This window comes from Camarhynchus parvulus, chromosome 17 (assembly GCF_901933205.1).
Source record: "Camarhynchus parvulus chromosome 17, STF_HiC, whole genome shotgun sequence".
Taxonomy (NCBI): domain Eukaryota; kingdom Metazoa; phylum Chordata; class Aves; order Passeriformes; family Thraupidae; genus Camarhynchus; species Camarhynchus parvulus.
This window is the reverse complement of record NC_044587.1, coordinates 943,267-954,666: the sequence shown is the minus strand read 5'-3', so window position 1 is coordinate 954,666 and position 11,400 is coordinate 943,267. Positions and strand designations below refer to the sequence as shown.

General features: G+C 49.6%; 1 protein-coding gene across 4 annotated transcripts in view; it reads right to left on the bottom strand.

Moving 5' to 3' along the window:
* Positions 1–2,313: 2,313 nt before the first annotated feature.
* NR6A1 (nuclear receptor subfamily 6 group A member 1) overlaps positions 2,314–11,400 on the bottom strand; it is a 59,761-nt gene continuing 50,674 nt past the window's right edge. For 2 of the 4 annotated variants that reach the window (XM_030961229.1, XM_030961230.1), the window contains exons 7-9: positions 10,246–10,367; positions 8,675–8,827; positions 2,314–7,758 (exon numbers count right to left, since the gene is read on the bottom strand). In XM_030961229.1, coding sequence (XP_030817089.1) covers positions 7,670–7,758; positions 8,675–8,827; positions 10,246–10,367 — 364 coding nt within the window. In that variant the 3' untranslated portion in view covers positions 2,314–7,669. Of the gene's footprint in view, positions 8,828–9,596; positions 10,368–11,400 lie in introns of those variants that run through there. The other 2 variants (XM_030961231.1, XM_030961232.1) reach the window with 2 other exon arrangements.

The following is an 11,400-nucleotide window of genomic DNA, read 5'->3' as shown; positions in this document are numbered from 1 at the left end:
TGGCTTCCAGCAGCACGGGCTGTGCTGGGGAGGGGATGTTCAGGGCTGGGGACAGGCCCCAACGCTGCTGCCCTGAGCAGTGCTGTCCTGGCAATGGGGGCAGCACAGCTCTGTGCCCTCGATGGGCCCAAGCGCTGGCACATCTGTCACCAAACTCCCACTGTTGGTTTGGAGTCTCCTGGTCCGATCTCCTTCCCTCACGGCCGCAGCGCAGGCGGAGCCCGCAGACCCACACCGCCTGCGGCGGGCCGCAGCGTGCTTTGGCTCCTTGCTGGTGCTTAGCCTTGATGCTCAGCAAAGCCTATCTCCTGCTCGGATTTTATCTCCATCCACTCAGCTTATCGGCGCGGGGCAGCCCTCCTGCCTGCGCCACGTTCCCGGAGCGTGCCTGCAGCAGGTGTGGCCAGCACTACTGTTTGCCAAACGCCGCTGCCTGCCCGCAGTCCCTGACTCCGGGGCCCGCGCTGATAATGCGCGTGCGGCGAGGACTCTGGCGATAGCGTTCCCCATGACATTACCTTGCACCCCGCATTCTTCCGATGCCACACACGCCTGCGCTCGGGGCGCGGGCAGCCCGGCCGTGGCGGCGGGTGCAGATGCTGTGCAGGCAGCGCTGGGAAGTGCTGGTGGTCTCCTCCCGGGGGGACTCATTGACATATCAGTCACATAGTTCTGCATAATTGGGACTTGGATGCAGCCTCTCTTTATGTTTCCTTTTGGAAGTTGCCAACAACATGAAGCACTCCTGGGTCAAAATGACAGCCTTTTGTTTACTATTCCTGCTTATGTGCCTCATTTTCTTCAAGGATAAGAGCTCTTTATAGGAATCTTTATTGTGATGAGGTTAGCAGAGAGAAGGATTTCTCTCCAGCTTTCTCTCTCTGATTAGCAGGGTCGGCCCATGAGGACAGTGATGTGGAGCACAGACCTAGCATTTGTCTCAGGGTCCCCCCAGCCATGAAGTATCTTCTCCAGCACAGCCCCAACCTGCTGGCCCCCCAGCACCCAGCCCGTGCCACTGCTTCCCTCCTGCTCACTGCAGGCTGCAGGGAGGGGATCCACCATCCAATAAAGGTACGGAAAATCCCAACTGATCCCAGAAGCTTGGACGGGAGCTTACCCAGACCACACACCTCCCCTCCATGGTCTTACCAGCCCATCCATGGTGATGGATATCCTTCAACTGACCTCTGCAGTGGTGACCAACCCCATTGGAAGTGTCCACATTTGGCAAACTGAGATGCGAGATACTTGTGATGGACCAGGCAATGGAGACTCACCAGTCTGCTGCACTCAGAACTCTGGTTTTCAGGTGTGACTTGGGAAGGGATGAGGAGAGATGTGGGAACAGTTGGTGACAAGATGGGGAGAGCTCCCAATAGGCATGGGCAGGGTGGACATCAATGGAGAACCTTCCCCAGCTCTGGAAGAGGCCCCCCAGTACCATCCTAGCAGATCTTTCACCTGGTGCTGGACTGACTGTGCCGCTGCAGAGAGGTGACCCAGCTGACCCCACAGCCCTGTCCCAGCCAGTGCCCATGGGGTGACACCCTCCTGGGAACAGCCACTCCTGTCAAGAGGAAAGCAGCTTACCCTTGAAAGTTACTTAGCGAAGGTCAAGAGTGGGACTGTGACAGAGCAGCCTGACAAACACATCTCCCTAAGTCCTTGGGCCCGATAATGTATGTCCCATGCAATGTTGACACTAGTGATCCACCAAAGATCAGGTTAACAAGTTTGACGTTAGTGACAGTGTGATTTGTTCCGCGCTGGCTCTGAATTCATAGAGCCGCCGGCCTTCGGTGATAAACTATTGCGCCGCGCACGCAGGGCCGCCGCAGTTGTCACCCGCCGGAGCACCGAGATGAAAAGGAAGCAGAGCTCTAATCAAAATACAGTGGTCAGTAGGGGTTGAGCTGAAAATTAAAAGGTGCTGGTACTTTTCCCACTCCAGCCTGGCTTTCCAGGCAGCGCCTCGTGTGAGCGCAGGGTGACGGGAGAGGCTGCCTCGTCACCTTTGCAGGGCTCCAGCTTCCTTTGAAGGTGAGGACAAATCTGGCAGCCCACGTGCACAGAGCATCCTCTGCCACCTCCCAGGCAGCCCCACCACTGCTGGGCTTCAGGGCCCCTCACTGGGAATAAATCCCGTGTGGCACAGTGCCCTTATCCCAGTTCCCAGCCACGGAGGCAGCCCCAAGGCCTTCCCCACACCCACAGCCCATTCCAGAAGCACAGCAGCAGCCAGGGCAGCACCACCCTGAGAGAGAGCCACCACCAAAGGAGAAAGCACAAACAGCCTGGAGACACCAGCGGTGCAGAACATTTCACATTTATTAGTTCATACAGCTAAACACTCACTAAACATGCATTCAACACTTATTGGTCACATTTCCACAGGTAGTCAAGTCCCAGAGCGGAGCAGCGGAGCAGGGGTGGGCCGGGCTGAGGCGGAGCCGCCGGCAGAAACATTCATTTGGTCACAGGGTGGGGAGGGGGCAGCTCCCGGTGCCCGTCCCCACGGTGACACGGGGCCAGGCACACCCTCCTGCCCCAGCCCCGGCTCCGAGTGTGCCAATGCTCAGCGTGTACCATGCCGAACATCCTGCTTCCCTGATTTACACAAGGGATTGTGGGAAAAATCAACGGGAGAAACCATCACTGGGAACATCACCAAGGAGCCAACAGCTGGGACTGACCCTCTTGGGAACACCCCTCACACCAGCAAGGGGCCGACACAAGCAGCAAACTGGCCCGCTGCCTCCCCGGGCAGCCCAGGACGGACACACTGCGGGGTCCCGGGTTACACAGGCAGCCTCTGACCAGGACTGAGCTGGAATGGGCACTGACAAAACCCACACCGTCCCCAGGGAGGGACAGCAGAGCTCAGCCTCAGCACAGGACACGCAGCAGTGACAGGAGCCAACCCCAGCCCACGGGAAGGGAAACACAACTCCAGCAATCACAGCCCCTGCTCCTCGCCGGCAACAGACACTGGCAGTGTTTAGTTTTTCACACAATCCCTTTGAGATGATAAACAGGATGTCACACGAGGTAGTTTAGTTATGGAAATTGAGTCAATAATGTTATCAACTATTACAAGACATTTTATAAATTGAAAGAAACAATGAATCACAAAAGGCTTTGTTAACGTTGATCGTCATCTGGTCTCAATTTCTGTTTCTTTTTGCCCTTGGGGGCATTTCTTCCACTGATCCATGTTGCTTCTTTCACAGACTTGTCAGAAGGCAGTTCACAGGAGCTATTTTTTAATTTTTTTTTTTCCCAAGCGAAAGACACTGCCTGGATTGGCCTCCCCAGCTTTTTGTGAGGCTGGTTTAAACTCAGGTTAGCAGACTCTGGCTGAGGGTGCTGGGAGGGGATTTCAGCCCTTCAGACTTTTGCTGACTCTCAATGCTGGCCCTGTCTATGGCTGGACGGGGCTGTTTGGACACTCACAGCAGCTGTAACCCAATCAGAGTCACACACCAGTGCCCTTCTCAAGCTGTCTGACTGTTCCTACAACCAGTGAGAAAGTTGAACTGATGAAAATTAAGAATTCATGAGCAACAGAGTACAGAGCCCTGCAACTGGCTGCCAGGGACACAATGAGAAATGCCTGTTTCCACTTTTCCATGAACAGTCAAACATTTAGCCATGAGGGAATGCAGAAATAGAGCCCCACAGACAGAGCTGGTCCCCAGCTGCTGGGTGGTGCAAGGGCACAGCCTCGTACAGCCCCGTGCACCTTTGGGATGCTCTGCCCACAGCACCACGTCTGAGCCTTCAGCAGGCAAACTTCCCACAGCCAAATCCAAAGCTTTCCCCCCAAAATCCCCATATGGGGCTTTGTCAGCTCTCCGGGGTCCTCCAGACAAGTCGGGAAAGAAGCAACTGTTGCAACATCAAAACTAGGGTTTCTCTGGGTCACATTTTAAATACTTATCCCTGAGCTTCTGTGCATTGAAACAACACACCGTGAACCCAGAGAAACACCACAGCTTGATACTGATAGCTATGCACTCCCCTCCATTTACACATCATCTACAACTTAAAAATTAGTTTCATACTTTAACTAGTTCCCCAAGTTTCCCCCTTTCTCCTGCCTTTCATGTGGCAGGGATGATTGCCGCTTATTATCCTGAGAAATAACAACATTTTCACAGACACCAAGCTTCACAGCTTCAAATCAAAACCAAGAAAGAAGAAAGAATGAATGGGAAATAGCACATTCGCAGGAGATTTTTTTTTTCTTTTTTTCCTTTTAAAAATGTAGTAAAGATAAAAGAAATTCAAGTGTTGGTTTTTTTTTAACAAAGTTGGTTTGAAGGACAAGACTTAAACTCCTTTAGCTGAAGTGGCTGTGGGTCTGTGCAGAAGCCTGAGGAGCAAGGGCAGGTCCTGCTGGCACAGGGGAGGCATCACAGCAGAGCCACTTGAGCCTTTGCATGGCTGGGGCCGGGGCCACCAAGGCCCCCCAGCAAGTGAGAGCAGCCACGCTGAGGGGTCAAGGCTCAGCCCCTGGCAGCAGCCTGAGCTGAAGGGGAAGAAAACTCACTCACTTTCCAGAAGGTTCTGTTGAGGCCCTGGGGTCCGGCATTCGCCTGGGACAGAGTCCCAAGAGCGGGACCCTTCCAGCGGCTCCTCAGCAGCCTCCCCTGAGCACTTCAAATTTATGTCCCAAATCTCTGCTCAGATTAAAAGTAACTCTTCCGTTTTCTATCTGCACAGATGCTTTGAAGGAGAAGAGGGGTCAGCCAGCCAATCTGTCTTTCAAATCGGGGATAAAAATTGACTTGTCATGGCAGAAAATTCTACCAAAGACTATTATTGTTGATAGATTTCTCTATGACAGAAGGTCAGATAAGCAAGAGCAGATAGATACCAAAGATAATGAACTTCCCCCTAGTAGCATTAAGCACAAATAAAATATGAGTCCCTGTAAACTGAATGTTACATGAAGAATGGAACAAAAATTCCAACCTTTCCAGGGTGTCCTTCAAACCAAATTCACAAATACATCTACCTAACGTCTCTACGTCTCTAGCTACATTCCTACCTTCTCATAATACCTGAGTTTGCAATGCAACACATTCACATTACCCTGTTTAAAAAATACAAGTCATTAGAGGACTTGGTGCAGAAGATATCAGGAATGACTGTCCCGTGATTCCATCTGGTCTGTTTGCTGCTTCCTTACCTGTCAGTTCAGGAAGGATTTTCTACTCCCTATGGCAAATGTGTATTTGGGAGCGGATACTGCTGCCAATCAACCGTTGTAAAATTTGCTTTCTACAACAGAAAGTGGAACATTCATGTCTGTTTGTCATCATAACTGAATTTAGGTTTTTGGTTGTTGTTGGTACAGCATTAGTTTTGGGAGGCTATTTTGGAAAACCACAGATTACCCAATAGATTATTTTTGTTGGGTAGCTGGCAACAAGATGACTGCTTTTATGTACACTAATTAAAACACTTATTCATCAACAGATTATAATAATTCAGTAACTGTAGAATAAAATCACTCCTATGCAATTTTAACAATTCCTTGAGTGTATAAAACAGCAAGCCAGAAATAACCCGTAATAAAAAGATCATATCAAGCTATTTGGAAATTAAACTCAAAAGCTGAGAAATACATTCTAACTCACAAACAGATACACTAAAATCTTCCCCTGAACACGTGAGGTATTGGCTGTATGCAGAAGGCTTTCCTGAGAATACACACAGAAAGTAAATGAGATTTATGGAACCACCTTTGGGTGCGAAGCTCCACCGAGCTGAGCCGCTGCTGTGCCCAGCAGCTGGTACCCGTAACCTCCTGTTTAAATAATGGAAAATGAACAGCTATGGACTTTGAGAAGAGGGAGACGTTGAGCTGGGAGATGCCCCAGCGGGATGGATGCCCGTGGTGAGGCAGCAGCAGGCCCTGGTGTGGCGTGACCAGGCTGTGCCAGGGCACCAGGGCACAGCCCCCCTGGGGCTGCAGCCAGCAGCACCCGCTGGGACAGCAGGGAGGGAGGCAGGGAGGGACGACTTTGGGGAATGGGACTCTCCTCCTGCTCACCATCACATTCATGCACAGCAGCTGCAGCCCTGCTGAGCTGTGCTTGCTCTGTGCCACGCAGCTGCCACCAGGGAAAGACAAGAAGGTAGTGACTCGTCCCTCCTACCCTGAAGGAATAGAAGTTGTTTCCACAAGTATTTTAAAATCAGCATTCAAACACTTATCGAGGAGCCACCCTGCTAAGTGAATGCCAGATTGACATCTAAGGAGGCAGGGAAGGAAATCCAGCCAAGGCTGTCTAGGAGAGTGACAGAGTCTTTGAATATTAATTCCTAATGAAGGAGATGAGATCAAGAGCATCTCATCCAAACCTCCCCATCATGAGCAGGAAATCATGAGGTCACTCATGAGAATGCCCAAGTTTAGCTAAACATCAGCACTGAGCAATCACTCAATCAGCTAATCAGCTGTCATTAAACCAGTTCTCCATCTGGAGCTGTGGAGAGCCTGTGAGATGGAAATCCAAGCCTGGCAACACCTAGAACATGACAGGTAACCAAGTACAGCAGTAATGTAGTTTTTCCTGGGATTCCACAAGGAACAGAACAGTCTTGGCAGGATCTAATTATGGAACACCCATTCTCTGTGTCCAGCAGAGAAAGCCATGCCAGAGGACACTGGAGTCCCTCACCGCACTACACAGGCCCCACTTAACACAGGATTCATTAACTGCTCCCAAAATGGGGATTGCTGCAATGCAGAAGTCTCACGAGTCAGGTACCATGTTGGAGGAACACATTTAACAGGGGCAATCCTGCCTCTTCTCTAAGTAGGCTTTTCCTGCTTTTGTAAACCTAAAATGAATTTTAAGGAAGTGATGATAAAGTCCTTGCCATCCTCTAGTAACAGAAGCACCTTTGTGTAATGCCAGGAACCTGTCATGAACCGCAGGAACACAAATTCAGAGGAATTGGCAGGTGCTGTGGCAATAGTAAGAGGGCAGGTGGCCAGGAGGAGCTGGGACAGACCCCCTCTGCAGCTCCCCAGACAGGACAGGGCCAGGGAGCCCCTCAGAGCCCTGCCATCCCACTGGAAACTGCCAGGGGAAAAGAAACCAACTGCCTAGACAGACAGACAGACTTCTCCTTCTCCACTCCTGCCTTTTTAAAATTAAAGAAAAAGCTTGGCACTTCTCTAGCACCCACTTCTCCAAAGTCGTCCCTTTGGGATAATAACAGCTCTGACAACATTTGCTCTCTGTGGCAAATGCTTTGGATGCAAATCATGGAAAGAGCAGTGCGTGAACAGCATCTTCTCCTTGAGGTAGTCTTAGTCATCTCGGTCCCCAGCCCCAAATACAAAAGAACTAACCCTAACAAACACTGTAACATTAAACATCTTCACATTCTGTAAACTGCTGGAGAATGCATCTGCTGCATTCTTACAGAACCATGTGCATCGTGTTGAAGATCATACATTCAACTCTGTCGTGAAATAAATATATAGGAAAACGAGTAAAAAAACAAAAACAAACAATAAAGACTCTTGCTACGAGGGCAGGGAGGCGCAGTGCCCTGTCTCCTGCCTGGATGGCCTTTGCCCCTCTCCGGGTGAGCCGGGCCGGCCCCAGGCTCAGCGTAAGGCACCGGCCGGGGCCAGCTGCGCTCACTCTTTGCTCACACTCGTCTTGCAGGAATGTAGAACGGCCTTAAAAAGGAGAGGCAGCTGCTCCAGAGGGACATTCACCATTTTTCCTGGTAAGAAAAAAACCAGAATTAGCAGCCACAACTGAATCAGATTTCAGAGACACCTAAGCCAGCAGCACTGGAGATGGTTTTACCTTGAACCTTTCGCAGAAACAGTTAATCATCCTCCAGCTACATTAGACATTTGATATGCATTTGGACACAATGTGATTTATTTACTGAATAGAAAGCAAAATAAATGGGCAAAGTCAGATCAAAATGATTTCTCCACAATGGAGAAGTATTTATAGAAAGCGGGAAAGGCTAAATCCCATCTCACCTCAAACCCCTTTGTTGATCTCCATGAGTAAATTACGAGAGCTACTCTGAGATTATTATCTAGTTCATTATGACGGCGTAGGATGAAGCATACGGAGCCTTGACACAGGGAGGCAAGCATCTCCCTTTGCCATAACATTCAGGAACAGTTTTAGTAACACTAGGCCTTGGAGATCTAATTAGCAATGCAACTGCAGCTGAGAATTCACCTGAGGATTTCCGAGGTCCAGATGAGGAACCCTGGGGGTTACACTGATCTGGTTGAACTCTGCTGATCACTTTCTGCTCAGCTCAGGGATCTCTCTAATTCTGATAACTACTCAAACCAGGATTACATGCTTTTGGGACAAAATGCACTCCCATCTGGGAGTGAAAGAACAATAAGGGGAGACTGAACAATGCACTTAAAGGGTGTCAGGTTGGAGCAAGGCACCTCTTCCCCAAGTGGGACTAACCCTGTGCCCACCAGCACCACCAGGACACCTTGCCAAGAGCCTCTCTGACTGGATGAGCTCATGGCAACGGGATGGGCTTAAAGATGGGCAGAAGCTCTGAAAGGAAATGCTCCCACACAAACATCCTCGACCAAAGTCCACAAGAGTTTCACTGCAGTAAGTTAACGTTGTTCAGAAGCACTCGGAGTTACCTGCAATGTAGCGGATCTCTGGCAAACACATCATCAGATCCGGGAAGCGGTTTGGCTGGTGGGGGTACTTGTACTCTGTGAAGTCCTGGCAAACGTACCAGTACCGCTTGTTCAGCTGCTCCAGCTGGGAGGCGTTGGTCAGACCCCTGATATCTGGAAAGGAATACAATCAGAGCAATGAAAACACAACAAAAACATCTCAGAAGAGCGGCAGCCTCGCACTTACTGCCACTTCTTCATGACAGACTGATTTCTGTCACTCTGATCCGGGCCCCTGCTTTGGAGACTGGCTTCCAGCACCCGGTTAGACCAATACTAAAATTCCCACCTCCCCTCCTGCTGTGCCTGCATCACGGATGTGTCTTTATACGTGTGTCTGGATCCAGGATTTTGCTCCACAAAAGGCTGGGAAAAGAACAGCTGATGTCCTGCACTGCTCACCTGCAGCTCAATGAATGCTCTTGGAGAGAACAGCCTCAGCAACCTGAAATCCCTGCCTGGCACAACACAGCCAGGTGTCAGGGTTTGGTCCTCACAGCAGACCAGTGTAACACTTCCTCACACAGGAACACATTGGTTTTAGGTGTATCATCTTGGCTGAGGACAGCGCTCAGCTCTATAATTAAAGATATCATCACACTCCTCCCCATCTGCTTATGACTTATGTCACGGGAGCTTTACAAACTTGTCATGTTCTTATATTTAAATTTAGCTTTGCCAGTGTCAGGCAACACACACAGAGGAAGAAGGGACAGGCAGGAAGTCCCACTGGCAGCGTGAGCAGCAGCACTGGCAGGTCCTGGGAGGATCCAGCACAGCAGCGAGGAAGCTGCGGAGCGGGCTCGGTGCTGGGAGACCATCTGACGGAAGAGGCATTGATCTACTGCCCAAAAGCTGACTTTTAAAAATAAGTCTCAGGTATTTCACATAAAAAATTGCAAACTTCAACTAAAAATAAAAGAAGACAGGAAGTTAATGAAAATACATTTTGGAAAACAATGGAGACAGCTCGAGAAGTGCATTATCCAGTGTCAGGAAACTGCCCAGGGAAGCAAACCGGAACCTCAGCCCGGCACAGATTGAAGTGTCAGCATTATCTCCCTCTGGAAATGAGCGGGGGAGGAGGGAGCCCACAGCACATTTTTACAGACTGCAACTATCTTTCACAGTACAAAAGACTTTGGGGACATTTATTTCCAAAATTACAGCTGAACACTATCCACTGAGCATTCGTCTCTGCATGGATTTTGAAATGCCCAGGGTCTTGGAGGAGCCTGAACTGCCAGCTTTAATATGCTGCTTAATCAACAGGAGGATGCAGCCCTTTCCCAGGATGAATTCATGGCCTGCATGTAAACACTTCATTCGTGATTACCTTTCATTGTGAAGAGTCAGATTTAGGTATAGAACCTAAAAAGTAGGAACCCAGCTAAGAAACCCAAGGATATATCCTGAATGTAAACATTTTAATGAGTCTCAAAAACTCTAAAAAGAGAGCAACCGGTCTTACAAATTCACCTTTTGAAGTATAAAAATGAAGAAGTGTGGCTGGTAGCTCCTGTTTGCCTCACCTTGGTTTAGGAAGTTGATGGCTTTCATGCAGGCATACTCCTCATTGCTGACCTTCAGCTGGTTGAACTTGCGAAAGAGGTAGATCAAGCGCTCCATCACCTCCATCCCCTCTTCACTGAACCTGCAGGACAGAGATCACATCAGCACGCACAGCACACGGCCTGGACAGTGAAGGCACGAAGCTTATTACAGTAACTTCAGAGATTTTAACACCTTGCAAGAGAATTAAAAAAAAAAAAAGTCATCAAAACTGCCTGAAGTCTGCTGGTACCAAAAATAAGGAAGAAAATGTCTCAGTTAGAAATGCAGAATCATAGAATCATGGAATGATTTGGGTGGAAATTACCTCAAAGCTCATCCAGTCCCATTCTCTTGCCGAGGGCAGGGACACCTTCCACTAGACCATGTTACTCAGAGCCCCATCCTGCCTGAACCCAGAGATGGGGAGTTCACAATCTACAGATATTTTTAGGAAAAAATCCCCGCTTGGTGATTCAGTTCACCACCAGCCTGTTCTAACAGCAGAGAAGGCTTCACAGAGCCAGGAACCTGCAGCAAACCCAGTGACAGAGATGGGCAGCACAGGGCACACTGATGCACAGGGAGCACCCCAAAACCTCCTGGAAAATAGCCTGATGGAGATTTTGTGGGTGCAGAATGAGGTCCTCCTGCTAAAGAGGGTGCCACACTTCATCAGGAGAAATACCCCACATGTGCACCATGAAAAAGCCATGGGGAAGGACCAGGCTGGAGCAGGAGGGTGTGAAGGGCTGTGGGTGTCTGCAGGCATCTCCAGACCATCCCACGCCTGCCCAGGGCCAGAACAGCCTCTTGGGAACACATCTCACAGCAACAGCCCCGGCTTCAAAGCAGGCACATATTGCAGAAGCGCTCAGAAGTGGGACAGAAGTGTTTCGGGAAGCTTCAGCGTGCTCTGGCATTGTGCAGCACAAAGAATAAGAGCACAGCCAGCAAGCCATCTCTGAATAGAACAGAAATAGAACCTTTTTCACTGAATAATACCTTATTTTGGCATGTGTGTTTGTTTACTTCAAAGTTATTTGTAAAATGCATGATGGGGTTTGACCTCTGCAAAGTGAAAACAAGCTGTCTGAACTCCAGGTCAGTTCTTCAAGAAAGTAATATTGTAAGCG